Source organism: Fukomys damarensis, unplaced genomic scaffold, assembly GCF_012274545.1.
Source record: "Fukomys damarensis isolate Sample0158 unplaced genomic scaffold, DMR_v1.0_HiC HiC_scaffold_23, whole genome shotgun sequence".
In the NCBI taxonomy this organism is placed as follows: Eukaryota; Metazoa; Chordata; class Mammalia; order Rodentia; family Bathyergidae; genus Fukomys; species Fukomys damarensis.
Genome location: NW_022900935.1, coordinates 22,315,583 through 22,334,084, shown reverse-complemented (window position 1 = coordinate 22,334,084; position 18,502 = coordinate 22,315,583). Strand labels below are relative to the sequence as shown.

Sequence of the window (18,502 nt, the reverse complement as noted above, 5' to 3'; positions counted from 1 at the left end):
TTTTTTTTTCTTTTTTTTTTTTTTGTACTGGGGATTGAACTCCGGTCCTTGTTCTTTCGAGGCAGGCGGTAGCATCACTGAGCTGAGTCCCTGGCTCCAGTAGCTATGTATTTTCAGAAACAATGCACAAAACTAAATGTCAGAGAATTTGATGAAATCCCTTGAAACTGTTTTAAAATTGTTGGATATATGAGTTAATAATTATTTATTTTGTTCTTGTATTTTAGGCCTCAACTCCATATAGCATAGATTCAGATTCTTTGGGAATGGAGTGTATTATTTCGGCAAGTGCCTCTCCAACTCTGGCAATCAACACTGTGACTAACAAAGTAATTCCATTTTTTGAACATTTTTAAAATGTCCTTAAGTAATATATTTAATTTGCATTTATAGTGACAGAGTTCTGTATGGTCAAGCTTCAAGATGATATAAATCTGTTTACTCTGTTCATGACAGCTTAAGTCAAATCTATACAGTTTTGAGGTACGTACAAATTAGAAAATGTTTCTCAGGAGAATTAGAAGGTGCTTACTGGGAAACTATTAATTTAAAATCTTGATTCTGACTATTCCCATTGCTAGAATTTCTGAGCTAGTGTTTTGTTGAATCAATTTGTTTCAGAACTTTGCTTAATATATGGTTGAAAAAAGATTGTCAGATTTCAGAGAGCCAGAATAATCTATTAAAAACAAATAATTTGGGCAGTCTAATAGAGTTCATTAGCATAACAGTTAACCTGTTTTTATGTTTTTTTCAGTCTGTGAACATATCCAGAAGCGGTATTTGGTAGTTAAGCACGTCTTATGGTACAAGTCAAAACTTTGTGCTCAGTGATTAGATACCTAGAGGGATTCAAGTATTTCTTCGTTACAGAGTTATTTCTTAATCTCATATCTCAGAACTCTAAAAAACGTCTGAGAGTTTCATAAATTCAGTTTTGTGCATCTGTTTTCTCCTGTACTTGACCCCTCTAAAGCTATTCATCTCTTATCTTCCTGCTCATGCTCTTTCAATCTTGTTCTCATGTTCTCTCTTTAGCCTTTACCCTCTTTTCTTTACCGGCTCTCACTAGCACTATTTCATTGTTTTTAATCTTTTATTCTTATGCACACATTACAAGTGCGTGCGCGCGTGCACACACACACGCACACACACACACACACACGTACCAGGGATGGAACTCACGACCATGTGTTTGTGAGGCAGGCAAGGTGCCACTGAGCTATACCTTGGCCCCTCATACTTAAATATATTATTGCATTAATGTAGTACTCAAAGGCTCCTTTTGCTTAGTGACAATCATATCCAGTTTAGAAAAAGGAACTGGCAGATAAGGTATATAGAGTAATGATTTTTTTCCACAAGGCCATCTGTGGAACTGTCTATCACATAGTCACTTAGGGAGAGGGGCTGTTTATCTTTCTTTGTTGGTGGGTGATGGTAATCCTAGGATTCCAATGCAGTCCTGTCAAATTAGTTTCTCTGTCCTTTGAATAGGGGTAGAATTCTGTACTCCCAGAAATTATCTTTAATGATGGATGACCAGCTAGACATAACAAATTCTGGTGAAGTACATGGATTGGAACCAGAAATCACTAATACTGCTCTTTGCAGTATAAGAGAAGCTGAGGAACTAAACATAAATAGTTATGGTTGTTAGGAAGCAATTAAGACAAAGTAGTGCTAGGATTTTCTGACCAAATAACATGGTGTTAAAAGAGCTAGAGTTTTCTAACTTCTTTTACATATAATGGGATAGCTATCATAAGGCAAATCTTTCTGCATATCTCTATAACACCCACATACACGATTTAAAAAAAAGGGAGAAAATTAGGATGTCAGTGGCCAAGACCCCTGAGAAAGGTAAACAAATTGAGATAAACTTTACAAATTTTTCTTTGAGACATTTACCAGTTCTTAGTGTATGGCGTACAGATTAGACAGCGGAGCCTAGAGCAGTCTGAGCTAGAGAGACCAGCACTGGAGTTTGGGACTGTAAGATAAATGGACCTTGAGCCAAGACCCTGAGGAATCTCAGAAAGGAATTGTTTTTTGTAAACTACTTTAGATATTTGCTGACTCCGTGTTTTGCCTCGGTAACAGACAGAATAGATCTTTCAATAGCCAGAGTTCAGCAGTCTTACAAAACAAGAGAGATAAAAATTGTAGTTCAAGTCTTCAAGGAGTCCTGGCAAAGTAGTCTAGGTTTTCAAGTTGTTACCTGAGAAAGATTTCATTCTGTATGAGCAAACCAAAATTGATGAGCTTTGACTGCTTTTACAGTAGTATACAAATACTCTTCTAGCAAGAAGAAAACCAAATGCTGTTTGGAGGAAGATAACATCCAGAGTTTCTAAAATTTTTCATAAAGTTTTGATAAAGTTCCACCCCTCTTGAACCACTGCTCCTGGTTTCTTAAAAAAAAAATAGTAAAAGAATATACATGTGGTAAGGAAAATTAATAAATCTTTGGCCAATTCAAAAGTGAGCAAGAAGGGAAAAGAAAAATAACAAAGAGGAGATGAAGATAAAGCAAATAGTATTTGAATCTAATTACATTAGGACTTAAATGTAAGTACATAAAATACTCTTTAAAAGACATTGAAAAAAACTGTTGCTTCTAAGAGATCTTTTTTTTGTAAGAGATCTTAAATGAAAAAGAAAACACATTACTAAAATAGATGCTTTATGAAAAGTAATAGAAAAATATAATGCTAAATTTATATATCTAATTTCATAGTCTCAAAAGATGACATGGTTGAAAGAGAAATGGACAAATCCTGTATCACAGTGGTAGAATTAAACATTTCTGTAAACTCATAGAACAAGCAGGCCAACTTCAAGACAACAAGCAAAAACTTCCTTAAAGATAAAGAAAATTAGAACCACAAAAGGAAACTTGACCCAATTGACTTATATGTAGTATTTGCATCTGATATTTGCAGAATATACTTTTTTTTTGTCTTTTGAGATACTGAAGATTGAACTCGGATCTTGCATATGCTAGCCAAGCACTCTACCTCTGAGCTGCATTCCCAGCCCCACTGTATACATTGAACAGTTATAAAATTAACCATATATTGATATATGTTTGACCCTAAAGGAAGTCTCAACAGATTCCAGAAGACTGACATTGCACAGTTCGTTATCCATTGTGCTGGAATTAAGGTAGAAGTAATAACAAAAGACTATCAGAAAATTCCTCCAAAATGTACAAGTATTATAGTTCTGAATCATAGATTAAAGAAACACAATAGAAAATAGAACATACCTTGATGAAAAACACAAATATTGACACATCAAGGCCTATGAGATCTAGTTAAAGTCATAGCCTTAATTATATATATAGCCAGACTAAACAAAGGATGAATAGTAACAATTTTTTTTTTTTTATTTGGGGTTTTTTGGGACAGGGTCTCACTATGTAGTTGAGACTGACCTGGAATTCACTATGTAGTCCATGCTGGCTGAGGACTCACAGCGATCCTCCTGCCTCAGCCTCCTGAGTGCTGGGATTACAGGCATGCTCCACCACGCCCAGCAGTAACAATTTAAGCATCAAGAGCAAAATAATCCTAAAGAACAAAGAATGTAAAAAAAATAAGTGAAGTCGGTGAATTAGAAAATACTTATAAAATAGCATAATCAACAAATGAGAAACTCAGGAACATTTATAGAATATGAAATAAGGTATGTACAAAGTAAAAATTGTGTTTGGTAGTAGTTAAAATTTACCAGGCATAACAAAAAAAAATCTCACAAATGTGGAGAAAAGAAGCAGTCAGTACTGACCCAGAAGCACATGGGTGATAGAATGAGTATAGTAAAGAATAACAGTTACAGGGGCTGGGGATTTAGCTCAGTGGTTCTGCTGCCTGCTTTGCAAGCTCAAGGACCTGAGTTCGATCTCTGGTACCAAAAAAAAAAAAAAAAAGCATAACAGTTACAACTATTTTATAGAGAAGCTAAAAAACACATTGAACATGTTGTATAGATACATGGATAATATAAGAAACTCAGATCCTACAGTCATTATTCATTGATATGGATGTTTATATAGAAAACTCAAAAGATTATACTGGTAAAGCTTTAGAGCTTTTCAAAGTTTATATAAAATCAGTTTAACAAGGTCTCTTGATAGAAAATCAGTGTTAATCAGTTGTAGTTTTGGTTATACTAGCCACAGGCAGAAAATAAAGTTTAAAAGATAGCATTTGTGTTAGCATTCAAAAACATAAAATAGCCAACTGGACATGGTGGCACATGCCTGTGATCCCAGCACTTTAGGAAGCTGAGGCAGGAGGATCTCAAATTTGAGCCCTGCCTGGGTGATACTTAGCAAAACCCTGTCTCAAAAAAAAAAATGTGTGTGTGTGTGTATGTGTGTGTGTATGTGTATGTATATATTTCTTTTAATTTAATGTAAAATAAAGTCTATACTGAAAACTATGAAAAATTACTAAGGTAAAACAAAAAAGATATAATTAGATAACATTTTCTTATAGAAGAGTAGTATAAAGAAGTCAGCTTTTCCCACATTGATTTGCAGATTTGAAGTGATAAAGATTGTTTATCACATTAAGATGTTTCTTGGGGGAAGAGAGAATGAAAAAGAGGATTTGTGCTTTCAAATATTAAGAGTAAGAATGTAATTGAAGTATGGTGCAATAGTGGCAGAAGAATAAACTCATTGAACAGAATTAAGTCTTTCAGTAAATGATTGGTCTGAGACCTAAATATAAATGATAAAGCAGTAAAGTTCTCAGTGAGACAAAAGAATAAATATTTCTAAAAATGGAAAGAAAATGATGAATATTAAGAGCCGATATTTATTTAGAAAACAAACCATATATTGGGTGATTCCATTTATAATTAGCTCAGAAATAGAAAAATAAAACAACAATGATAGAAGTCCATATAGAGATCACCTAGGACAGGAGATGGGGTGGATAACACCTACCTTTGAATAATAGCTGAGAAGTACACAAGCAGGGGTTCTGGAGTGCTGGTGTTTAGTGAGTCAGCAGTGTGAAAGCACGGCCAGTATGTGGACACCTGGGCAGTTGAAACCTTTGTAGAGAGTCTTATGAGTTAGAACTTTTCATAATAACATTCATTATTTATTTATTTTTTGGGGGGTGGGTTTTGAGACAGGTCTCACTATGTAGTTCAGTCTGCCCTGGAACTCAGTATGTAGCCCAGGCTGGTCTCGAACTCACAGCAGTCCTCCTGCCTCAGCTTCCCTAGCACTGGGGTTACAGGCATGTGCCACCACACCTGGCTATAACATGCATTGTCTTTTCCTTTATATTTGCGTTTTCACTGATGTGGCAAGGGCAGTGTTGTCAACCTGCAACCATCTTAGCACCGATCAAGGCAGCACCATCTAACTGTAATCATAGTCATCATATTCTTCACTGCTACGTATCCTAATTTTAAAAAGTTTTACTTAGGTAAAGCAGGAAAAATAGTTTAATTAATTGTGACCTTTGAGTACCTGTCTTTTTAGTATTTTGTGGGAGGACATAAAGAGAGTGATTTCTACGCCCAAAATTGCAGTGGTTACTTGAAAGAAAAGCATTTGTATGATTGAGTTGAAAGTTGAACTAGCTACTGTGTTTATGGATCACTGTTTTTATGTGAAAGAACAGCTGACAATGATTATTTAATTTGGAAATTGGGCAGATGTTTTCTTGAAAATTAAACAAGTGAGCCTGTCACTTTAAGGAAAACCATTGACAGTATCTTTTTCCTGTGGTAAAATTTGAGCTGTTAAGCAAAAAAATACAATTTCAGGAAATTTATATCCACTACCGTGAGTCTCATATCTTCCCAGTCTTTAGAAAGATATCTCTCATGAGTTAGGGGTAATGTTAACAAGTAAATTTTTTGATGTTATATGATGAAATACATCGACATTTAGAAGATTTGTGTGACTTAGTAAATCATTGTTTTCTAAATGACAAATGTGTGCTGTTATAAAATTATGCATGGATAAACAATCCATTTAAAGTGCAAAGTAGAACAGTAGATTTTAATGGAACAAAGTATAAAACTACTACTATGGTTCAGATTGCACATTACAACTAATTTTTTTTAATTGCGATTTGTTGTGTTTTGACCCATTATCAAAGACGACTACCCACAGTTTTCTGAAAAGTCTGTTGAAACATTTCTCCGTTTACCAACTTTCATTTCTGACTGCCACTTAAACAATACATGCAACAGATTTTATGTGGAAGCAGCTCTGAGAACCTGTTTTATATTAAGCCAAACCCTGAGGTTTACAAAAATGTAAAACTAATACTACTCTTCCTGTTTTATTTGTTTTATGGGGAAAATAATTTTGTATTAACATATAATTGAGTTTGTAATTGTTATTTTTAAAAGAACTAATAAAAGATATTTTGAGTTTTTAATTTCTAACATGCTAAGTTATTGATGGATGTCTCAAGAAGAACAAAAGCTCTTGGGTGCTTTAATTCTTAAAACTGTGAAAAGGGGTCTGAGATTAAATTTTAAGAGTTGTTTCAGTTATTTATTTACTTTAGTCTGGGTTGTATAGTAATCACTAGCCATACCCCTGAGTATGCCTGTTTTGCAATAAAAAAACATAATTTGTGCATTTTACTCATCAGTAAAAATGTATATTCTCCCTCTAAAGAAAATTTAGAGGAATTATCTAAGTGTTGGAGAGTATTTCCAGCTTTAGTGGTAGGTAAGTGAGCATGGACAGGAGAGAATGAATGGCCAAGAAAGTGACCCAGGAATGCTTATAATTAGTTGATATTAATTTATAGTTTAAAAAATTATTCCTAGGGGGCCTAAAACCAGTGTTGGCAAAATTACAGCATGCATGCTGAAGCAGACTGTTTATCATCACTGAAATCCCTAAAAGGTTTACCATCACTGACCTATACTACTGATCATTATGAAACTTACACGGGAGATATTTACCAGAAAAAATCTTTGCCAGAGTTTTCTTTATTCCTTGTTTTTTTTCTCATACTTTTTCCCTTACATATTTCCTAAACAACTGTTTCTAGCACATCAGCTTAGTTTTGCCCTAAGTATGAGACATATGTGCCTGATTTTCTGTGTTTTTAGCCTCATCTGGCGGATGTTAGTAAGCATTGATCACTATCCTGTTTTTAACATAGAATGATGGTCAGTTGGTTAATAAATCCAGCAAATATTTGTTAACTGTACGCTGAACAGAGTATTATGTTGTTTGTGAATATTGGGAACTTGAGGTTAATAGTCTAATAATTTGCTACACATTAAACCACCAAGTCAAAAATATTAACCACTTACTAGCAATTATTTAAATACAGGATGACCAAAAATTGCATCTTTTTGTTAATTTTTGTAAGACAATGTAACAAAATATATATATTGTTATTTATATATATTTTTAAAAATATATATTTTTTGTATTGGGGATCTAATTTGAGTCTTTGCACTTGTGAGGCAGGCAGCGACACCATTGAGCTAAATCCCCGATCCAACAGAAAATAATAAAAATGACAGTTTTATCAAATTTATTCAGTGTAAGACTCAGCTGGTTGATATGCTTGACACTCAGCATAGTCAGCACATAAACAAACATGCTACCCGAATAATGCTTGGGGTAATCCATTAAGTGGTTAATTTCTTCTTACAAAAGTATGAACATTGGAAAGTTAGTAACAGTATCTGAACAGAACCATGAAAGATAATTCAGAACAGACCATGAAAGATAATTAAGGTTAGTTTTCTGTTTTAAAAATACCTTTTTGGTTTCTAATTAAAATTTGTAATGCTTATTATAGACAAATTAAACCACTGTAAAAAAAAGAAAAAAAAAACACCCTGAAAAGGGTATAAGTAAGTCTATAGAAGTCCCCAGTCTCTGCCAGTTAACCATGGTTAACAGTTTGACATAATAGCCCTTCACATCTAATGTGTATATTTAGCCTATTATTTCTAAAAATTAGATCAAGTATGTATGGCTTTTTGCATTGGATAGTTACATTCTCATATACAGATACAACACCAATGCCTATTACTTAAATCTATTTTTTATTATATACTTGTGATACCTAAGATCTTGATAGAGTAGTAGTTTTCCTTAAAACTTAAATAAATGCATTATATTTAGCAGTAAAAATCTGTAGTCTCTAAATATTAACTGTATCCAATAAATTGAATTTATATATTTCCACGTAGGCATTTCCTTTAGTTTGAGAGTACTGAGAAAATTATATCATGTTGAACATGGAGTAGGCAGTGAGGACATAGAATAGGGATAAATGCTGAAGGAAGGACCACTGATGTTTTCCTATATACTCAGCTTTGTTTTTGTAGGGTTGTTTTTACAGTATTTGTTATTGTAGGAAGTACATATTTAGTTTTTACTTCTTTTTCATTCTAGGTAACATTGTACAATACCGATCAGGATGGTAGTGACAGCCCACGCAGTAGCCTTAACAACAGTCTCTCAGACCAGAGTTTGGCATCTGTTAATTTGAACAGTGTTGGAAGTGTGCATAGTTACACACCGGTAAGTCTTAGTGAAGTTAGCTTTTTTGTTGGTTATTCATTTACTGCTTAAAACTAAAGCAAACATAATTGAAATCTAAATTTTAAAATGAAGGTAATGTATTTCTCACTAATCAATTTTTTAGTAACAAACTTCTACCTTGATAGTATTTTTTCCCCTTTTATTGAGTTTATTGGTACCTTAAGGTATACAGTACAATTATGTTCATTATTGGGATTGTGTACCTTTACATGATAGGTCTTGGTTCTCATTTTTTCCCCCTTGTCCGTGCCCCCCCTTCACCCTCTTCTCCCCTCCCCATTTACAAACACTTTATTTCCATTTTCTCATATTTTTTTCTTTTTCCTACCTTGATAGTATTTTAATTTGATATTTGTATTTTACATTAGTATAAATTACATTTTTGTGTTACATATTTTGTTGTACTTTATTCTGCATCTATGTAAATTCAATTATAGTAGGAAAAATGGGCTTAATTCTAGTGCAGACATAATTAATGATACTCTGTCTTGGGAAAAAGGCTTTAGAAGGTGTGTGTACTAATTTGCCTTCTAGCTATAGATCTGAGAAAGAGATTCATAGCCATGCCAAAAAATGACCTGTGTAAATGTTCTTGTCTTTATATGACTTGTTACCTATTACAAGGGCACAACACTTGAGTTATCCGATAATTTATTTTCAAGCCATCTGGTTACTGTTCTTAACCACTGGCAGAGAACAGAGCCCAACAACACACACTTGTTCATCATTGTAAGTTTGATCTCATCAGATCACTTCCTGTTCCAGGATGAGTAAATTAGGGAGGAAAATCAAACAAGCTAACAAAAACAAACCCCAAAACAACTCACAGGACAAAAATACAAAGGGAGCTACATGTGATAAGAAAATAACAAGGGAAACAAAAATTAAGACAGCAGAATTAAAGTTCACATTGAATGTAGGAAAGAAGAAAATCGATTCAGCAAAACGTATTAGTGCTCTGGAAAAAAATTATTCTCTCAGAATACAGAGGAATCAATTAAAATTGTGTAAAAGGACACAATAAATATGGAGAATTGAGAATTAATAAATATCTCTTCAGAAGAAATGAGAAAAATTGATAGAGATGCAGATTTCAGAAGAAACAGGTTAATGAGGTTATTGAATCCTAGGAAAAATTAATGGGAAATAAACTTATATTTAGACATTCAGCTACAGCAAATTTTAAAATTTCTTAAATAATCTCCCTTATAAATATCTGGCAGAAGAAATGTTAAATATAAAAAAGCACAATCAGGCTTCTCTTTAGTAATGCTAAATGTGAAAAGATGAAAGGACTAGGTTTAGAATAGCAAATATTAAACCTAGGCAAATTTTCATTCATAGATGAAGGCACAGTGAAAATTTTTCTTTGATATGCAGAAGTGTTCTGCCCTTGTTTTCGTGTGTCCTTCCTGAAAATTACAGTCATCCTTCAGTGGAGGATTGGTTTTAGGACCTCTAATAAATAAGGAAATTAAAGGATACTCAAGTCTTTTTATACAAAATGGCATAGTATTTGTATATAACCTACTCTTATCCTTCATATACTTTAAGTCATCTCTAGATTACTTATATGTAAGACAGCGTAGATATGATGGGATAGTTGTTATGCTATATTGTTTATTATTGAATAATGATAAGGGGGAAAAGTTGGTATCTGTTCAGTACAGATGCAGGATTTCCCCCCCTGAATATTTTGTTTGTGGTTGGTTAAATCCATGGATGTGAAACCCATGAATGCAGAGGATCTACTATATTTAGTTGCTCAAGAGGTGAATTAAATATTCAGTAATGATGAAGTCAAGATACAAAAAGAATTATTGGAGCATTGAAGCAAACAGCAAAAATTAAAGATTTTAAGTTGTTTTAAAAAATAATTTAAGTGAAAAAATTTTGAGGCCAATAGAAATCATAGGACAGTGAGTCCAGTATCACAAGGCAAAGTTAAAGAAGCATTTATAGAACTAAGTAGGAACTGCTGTGCCTGTTGTGCCAGTCAGTGTAAGTGGGTTATACTTCCCATTTGAGAGCTAGACACTGTAAATTGCTATTTTCATTTAACAACAAGGTGTCAAGTAGTCCTTAGTCAAGAGTGCAGTAGCTGCTGCTGATTTGTCATGTGTCCTATAGATTGAGCCTGCAAAGACAGTGAGTCCACATGGAATAAGACAGTTTACTTATGTAGACTAAATTTAATGTCTGTGTAAGACTTGTAAGCGTATAAATGTGTAAGTCTAAATAAGTGATACGCAAGTACAGAATAAGCCAGATTAACATGTTGTCAGTTTCCTGGATCATACACAATACCAAACCACAAATGATAAACTATGCAAGTAGTGAATCACTCTGTAGTGGAGGAACAGATTCCATACTGCAGTTAAGCATTAGTGTGACGAGCTATTCACTTTCTGAGTGCAAGGCATAAAAAGTTCCATGCCTCACTGAACCAAAAAGACAGATGAGAAAGGTGTATAAAAACTGCTGCATGGGTGGGTGCCTTACACAAAATAGGACAGATGAGACTTTGTTCTTTAGAAGACCACTTGTCATCTCATATTCCAGTTTAACCACAAGGCTTTCCACTAAGGTTTACACCCTCTTGCCATGAAGCCCTACCTACCTAGTCTGTGTGGTGACATGTGAGGTCCACAGAGGGCCAGAGGAAGCCATAAAATTAATATTTTTCCATGTTATTACAGATTCCTTATGAATATCATTTTGAAAGCTATGTAAATTTTCAGTGAATGTTCAGACCTTAATTTTTCAGGCTTTAATTTTCAAAATACTAAGCTGTAGTTTACCACTTTTTGATATAATATTTTAAGAAATACAGTTGATCGTCTTTTACTAATTTTATTTCTGGTTGTATTGCCTCTTACATAATTCTTTTTTTTTTTAAGCTGTTGATGGTGTTTGCTTTCCCCTTCTTAACCCAAGGCCCTGAACTCTTCTTTTTTCCTCATGATCTTCTTTAGATGTTTTGTTGTTACTGTTTGTTTTATTTAGGGGTAGGATGATCTAGGGATCAAATCCAGGGCTTTGTGCATGCCAGGGAAGAGCTCTACACTCAGTTCATCCTTTGTTTTTTAACTCTTCGCTTTTCATTTTCCTTCAATTTTATTCATGATTTTAATTTTTATTATTATTATTATTTTTAAATTTAATTTATTGGTACATTGTAGGTAGACAGTACAGTTACATTCATTACTGGGTCTTGTACCTTTACATGCCAGGTCTTGGTTCTCACTTTTTCCCCTTGGCCTCACCCTCCCTTCACTCTTCCCTCCCCTCCCCTCCTTTAAACACTTTAATTCCATTTTTACATTTTCTCATATTTTTTTCCTTTTCCCTTATTCCCCCTTCCCTATCCTTCTCATTATTCATGATTTTTAAAAATTCCTCTAGAATTAGGCGTATTTAAAAGCTCCTTGCTGCTTTGGACAATGTCATGTATTTGCTCACAGCACTCACAGTATTTAAGCTTATGTAAAGATTAAATTGTTGTGGAAAGAATTGGCAAGTGACATGCACATAGAGACGAGCTGAATGGAAATAAAATAAAAAGTTTGTTTTGCCAGCACAGGGTCGATCACATTCAAAAAGGCAATGCCAGTGATTGACCTCCTATTGGGTTGCAGTTTCCCTTATATAGGTTTTACAACTATGATCTCATTCAGGTGGTTACATTTCATTTCCTCAGTTCACATTACCCATGTACAAATTACAGTAACCAGACAGTTAACTTTAACCCAGATATAACAATTCCTTGTAGTTAGGGAGTTTACTTCAAGATTTGTCTAGCTATCCATTTTAGTGCACAGGAAAGGGGTGTTCAAGGTTAGGGATGAGGCCAGATGTCCCACTTCATAGTCATTGCCTCCAGTGTCTGTTACTTTTGAACTAAACAAAGCAGATTGCTGTTAGAAACAGCAAAAGTCAGCTGGGCTTGGTAGTGCACGCCTGTAATCCCAGCCAGCATTTGGGAGGCTGAGGCAGGAGGATCTCGGTGAGTTGGAGACCAGCTTGGGCTACATAGTGAGTTCCAGGTCATTCTCAACTACACAGTGAGAGAGACCCTGTCCCCCCAAAAAAAACAAATAAATAAATTAATTCAAAAAATAAATAAATGAAAGAAATGTTAGTAGCTTCATATTATTATTGGAGTTTGAGGTGAAACTGTTTCTCTAGAAACCAAGATGAATTTTTCTGTAGAAAGTGGGATGATTCCAGTCTATACTTATTTGTATGAATTTTGGGTGAGTCATGTAGCTTCTTTGAACTCTTTTCCCTCTTTAGTATATACAGGTGTTAGATTACATTTCTATGATTCCTCAGGATCCATGTTAATAAGTTTGCTTTCTGTATTTATAAAGATGTACCCAAATAGCAGGTACTCAAAGATAGGGTTTTTGGGATTCCAGTGTTGGCACTTACATGATTTCAGTTACATACATCATGTAACAAACCAGTTGTGATACAGAGCTACTGAATTACTTGTATTTTCTTTTGTTAGGTGACAAACCATCCAGAACCAGTCTCTCAATCATTAACTCCCCAACAGCAGCCACAGTACAACCTTCCAGAACGAGACAAACAACTACTATTCTCAGAATATAATTTTGAAGATCTTAGTGCCTCATTTCGGAGCCTTTATAAGTCAGTTTTTGAGCAGTCACTTAGTCAACAAGGTAAGTTTTTAAAAATCTTTTTTGAAACAAATTTTTATTGAAAATATTTACTTAATAATTTTTACACAGGAGCTATTATACTTCCTTAATTTTAGAAGATTGCTATCCTGATCAAAATTGGATAATTATGTGCTTTATGGATTTGCTATGCTCTGTATATGTATATATTGTAGCACAGGAATGGTGGATTCACATTTCCTCTTGCATGCCTACTTTACATGTTACTAGCATTCCAGGAGCACTGTGTTGAGGAATTCTGCTACTGCTGTGCCACGTGAGAAAGAATGTCATGATTGATTAGTGATATTTGGCAGGTAAAGTGAGTGGTGAATGTTTCTCTATAAGAATAGATGGTCCTGCTTTTTTTGCTATGGTTTGTATTAGCAAAGAGATAGCCATTGAGATATCGTAGCACCAAGTTTGTGATTTTGTATATGGCACATATAAGTGCACATCTTGGCTAGTGGTAAGCTCTGGTTATTTTACACAACTACATAAATGAGATTTTAATCCTACAGATGGTTTTAGTTGAAATGCAGTATTCTCAGCCAAATACTAGATTATTGGTATAATGTGTTTTTGTCTCAGTTACTAGTTTCTGGTTTGTTGTTGTTTTTTGGTGGTTTTTTTTTTTTTTTGGTTACCCAGGACTCGGTCCCTTGCCCTTTCAAGGCAGGTGGAGGAACGCTAAGCCAAATCCCCAGCCTTCATTAGCTACTAGTTTAATTTTAGTCAGACATGAGATTGGATCCTTGCCTTTCTTTCACAGAATAAGAGCCAGAAATTATTGGAAATTCTATCATTGAAGGATTTCCTAGTTAATTGTTTATCAGATTGACTATTTATACCCCTTGTCTCATTCCTTGCCTATTGCTGTTACAAAATAACCTGAGACTGGGTAATTTGTAAACAACAGAAATTTATTTCTGGAGGATGGGAAATTCAAGATACAGGCAGTATCACATACAGTGTTTAGTTGAGGGACTGTTCTCATAGATGGCACCTTCAGCTATGTTATCAAATGCTGCTGAATGCTGCATCTTTATAAAGCAGTAGAGATGGAAGGGCAAAGAACTAGCTAATTCCCTTGATCCCTTTTATAAGGGCACTAATCGTTAATCACATCCTAAAGCCAACCCCACCACTACCACCACTTTTTTTTTAGGAATTAAATCCAGGGCTTCTTTCATTCTAGGGCAAGCACTTTAGTACTCGGCTATATCCCCAGCTCTTTTTGTTTTACTTTGAAAAAGGATCTTGCTGAGTTGCCCTGCTAGCTTCAAACTTATAATCCTTATGCCTCAGCCTCCTGAGTAGCTAGGATTACAGGTGTGCACTACCATACCTGGCAAGGCCCACCTCTTACTACCATCTGTCATTTTGGGGTTAAGTTCTAACATGAATTTTGAGGGAAGCACACATTCAGCCCACACAGTCTAAGTTTGTCTTTTCATAGCAGTGAATAAAATAGACAAAAATTCATATCATTTTACTGTTTATATTTTAATTCTTATCACTTTCAGCTAAGGAAAGTGAGCATTGTGTACTAGTTTACATTTGAATAATGATAGGTTGTACATGAAGTGGCTTTTTCTGGTTTTCTGGTTTTGAAGTTATTTATATGATTTTTTCATAAACTTTTTATCCATGAATAGATAAAAAGAATGGGGCTAGGCATGTAGTTCAGTGGTAGTGTGCCTAGTGTGACTGGACCCCTGGGTTGACTCTCCAGCACTGCCAAACTAAGGAAAAAAAAAGACTTTTGTAAGCAGCCCCAACCTTTGTGACCATAACGGAAATTATTGGCTTTAAAAAAACAGTGGTAACAATTTCTGAAGCCTTTAATTACATTTTATCACACATAAAAAGAACATTGATAATAATTCTGGGTTCTCCTTCAGGTTCTTTAACTTTGCCTCTCTGGGACTCAGTGTCCTTATTTGTAAAATAAAGAGCACTTGACTAGATCATTGGTTTTCTATTTGTCCCCTCCAGAGTCCTTGGCTTTTGCAAGGGTCTCAGAGGTTGAAGAAGGAAGAATGTACTGATGAGATACAGCAGGCTTCTTCCCTCATTTCAAAACAGCAGTTTTATCCTTTTTATGTATTAAGCTTCTGGAAAATTTTTTTGCTTTGTTTGATTTTATTAAAAAAAAAGTTTAGCACCGCATTTCAATTTCAGATTGAAAATGTTGGTGTAGGCTACCCATCGGTTTCATTTCCCTCATAAAATGCTAGGGCTTTGGTTTGGTTTGGTTTTTGAGATAGGGTCTCTCTGTGTCGTCCAGACTGGCACTGAGCTTGTAATCCTTCTGCCTTGGCAACCCAAGATGTGTACTGTGGTGCCTGGCTCACTGTTACAATTTTACAGGAAATAGATAATGAAATTATTGCTTTCTTTTATCTTACTCTAATAATCCCATTTTCTATAAATGAGTTTTCCTAATCCAGTGCAAGAACTTTTTCCCCCTTTTTTTGTGATGTAGCACTAGGGATCAGTGCAGTCTCATGCATGATAGGGTATTACTCTCCACTGAGCTGTACCTCCACTCAGGTACTCTTAAAAGCTCGTCCATCTCTAAAACTTGTTAGGTTATCTTGCTCAAGTGCAATTTTACTATTAAGGATAAATACGAGGACAATTTCATCTAGGTTAAAAAGTTTGATTCTTCGATACTATCTTGTGGAATTTTTCTTTGATTTAATAAAATTTTTCATGTTTGATACCACAAAGATTGTATGGACCCTTCTTTGGGCTATAAAAATAGTTTAGTTATATATATAGAACCAGGTATTAACATTAGGCACTTCTGGACTAAACGGCTAACCTTTACTGAGTTCTTCTTGCACTTGTCCTGTGGTGTTTAGTCTTCATAACTCTATGGAACAGAGTACTGTCATCGTTCTCATCTACAAGTGAGACAGTTGTGGGTCAGAGAAATTAACTTTGCAAAGTTAGTATTGTAAGTGGCAGTAGGAAGCTTTAATCCCCTTTGTGGTCCTATAAAGCATGCACTTTTAACCCCTAAACTCTGTGTGTTTCAAGAATGTTCCATAAACTAGGTGTGGTTTCACATGCCTATAATCCCAGAACTCTGGGAGGCAGAGGCAGGAGGAAACTAATTAAATCACAGCCTGGGAAATTTAATGATTTAGTGAGACCTTGTCTCAAAATAAAAACCAAAATGAGGCTGAGGTTATAACTCAGTGTGGAGGCTGTGGATACAATCACCAGTACTGCATCAAAAAAAAAGTTTTGTAAAAGTAATGAAGAATAGTGGAGATGGCCATTTTGTTTTGTTTTGCTTAGTCTTAAGGATTCAAACCACGTTGGGCTTAAAGTTTTTGGAGTGGTCAGAGGCAAGAAAGTAGTAGTAACTGGGTTTTATCTTTAGTCAAAAATTTGGGCTTGGGCCAGGGATTTAGCTCTGTGGCACAGCACCTGCCTGGCAAGTGTAAGGTCCTGAGTTTGATCTCTGGTACCAAAAGATATATATATTGGGTTTAATATCTGCCCAAAACCATTGTGAGTATAACCAAACACCTTTTTCACTTTTTTCCTAATATTTGTTCAACTTTCAAGTCTCAACTTGGATATACTTCGAGGAAGTCTTCTCTGTATCTTCAGACTCCTACTTCCTTGCTAAGCATACAAGGAGCAAAATTTCTTCAATCCTTTATATACTTTTTCTTTAGTACTTACATTGTTGGACATAGTCTTGTTAAGTGTGTATTCCACTATAGACTATTCACTGCTCTGTAAATAATCTTTGCAAATGTTTTTGTATAATACCAAAATTTGGCCACTGGTGATCTTGCACTCCCTGTTTTTAGGTTTGATGAACATCCCTTCTGAATCTTCCCAGCAGTCCCATACTTCATGTTCCTACCAGCACTCTCCTGGCAGTACAGTGAGCTCACATCCACACAGCAACCAAAGCAACCTATCCAACAGTCATGGTAGTGGCCTCAATACTACAGGCAATAATTCGGTCCCACAAGTCTCTCTGTCCCATGCTCAGTTGCACACACAGCCATCCCCACATGCACCCCACCGACCACATGGTTTGCCACCACATCCACAGCGTCCTCAGCACCCAGCCCCACACCCACAGCAACACAGCCAGCTCCAGTCACCTCCCCCGCAGCACCCCTCTCCACATCAACACATACAGCACCACCCGAACCATCAGCATCAGACGTTGACACACCAGGCACCCCCACCTCCACAGCAGGTATCCTGTAATTCTGGTAAGTTTTCATCTCCTGGCTTATGTTTGGCCAAGAGTAAGCTAAAATTTTTCCTTTGTTATTTGGGCCTGATGTGACATGTACTAGCAGTACTTTTTTCACCTGTCTTCTGTTTTCTTTCTATAAACCTATAGTTGTAACTCAATCCATAGGTTCATCTAGAGTTTTTCTTGACTTAAATTTATTGTGGCAATATAGGCAAACTCAACAATCCTTGCAGGTCTTGGTTTTAGCTCTTAACATTTTGTCCTTATGGCCATTGCTTCCAGTGAACATTTGAAAGAATGGAATGCAGAGCCGGGTGTGGTGGCGCAGGCCTGTAATCCCAGCACTCGGGAGGCTGAGGCAGAAGGATCACTGTGAATTCGAGACCAGCCTGGGCTACATAGTGAGTTCCAGGTCGGTCTCAACTACATAGCGAGACCCTGTCTCAAAAAAACCAAACAAACAAACTAACAAGAATGGAATGCACATTCTGTGTATAAGCTTGTGATGCCTTCTGCTTTTAAAGAAAGAGAGTAGGTTTATGCCAGAAAAACCTGTATTTGAATCCTCATTATGGCTCTTGGCAAGTTACTTTTTTTTTTTTTTTTGAGACAGGGTCTCTCTATGTAGTTGAGACTGCTCTGGAACTGTGTAGCCCAGACTGGTCTCGAACTTGCAGTGATCCTCCTGCCTCAGCCTCCCAAGTGCTGGGATTACAGGTGTGTGCCACCACACCCAGCTGGCAAGTTACTTTTTGTAGCCTTGTTATTTTCTCATCTCTAAAAGTAGAGTAGAATGCAGTATTGTTAAGAAGGTGATGTTGAGAATACAAATATGAAATGTCTAGACCAATATATTTTCATTTAAGTATTCATGAATGTTTCCCCTCTTTTCTGCTTTTCCTGCCAAGTATCTAATAGAATAATAGATTGCAAAGGAAGAAATGTTCTTTATATCCTGCTTTTAAAAATGTATATTGCTCTCAAGATATATTATCATGGTTTCTGGCACTTCTC

At 35.5% G+C, this 18,502-nt stretch overlaps 1 protein-coding gene across 5 annotated transcripts in view; it reads left to right on the top strand.

Moving 5' to 3' along the window:
* Positions 1 to 18,502, top strand: part of Foxj3 (forkhead box J3) — a 111,480-nt gene that overhangs the window by 84,212 nt on the left and 8,766 nt on the right. For 4 of the 5 annotated variants that reach the window (XM_010633951.2, XM_033767346.1, XM_010633942.2 and 1 more), the window contains 4 exons: positions 228 to 329; positions 8,414 to 8,542; positions 13,077 to 13,251; positions 17,085 to 17,501. In XM_010633951.2, coding sequence (XP_010632253.1) covers positions 228 to 329; positions 8,414 to 8,542; positions 13,077 to 13,251; positions 17,085 to 17,501 — 823 coding nt within the window. The remainder of the gene's footprint in view (positions 1 to 227; positions 330 to 8,413; positions 8,543 to 13,076; positions 13,252 to 17,084; positions 17,502 to 18,502) is intronic. The other variant, XM_010633963.1, reaches the window with a different exon arrangement.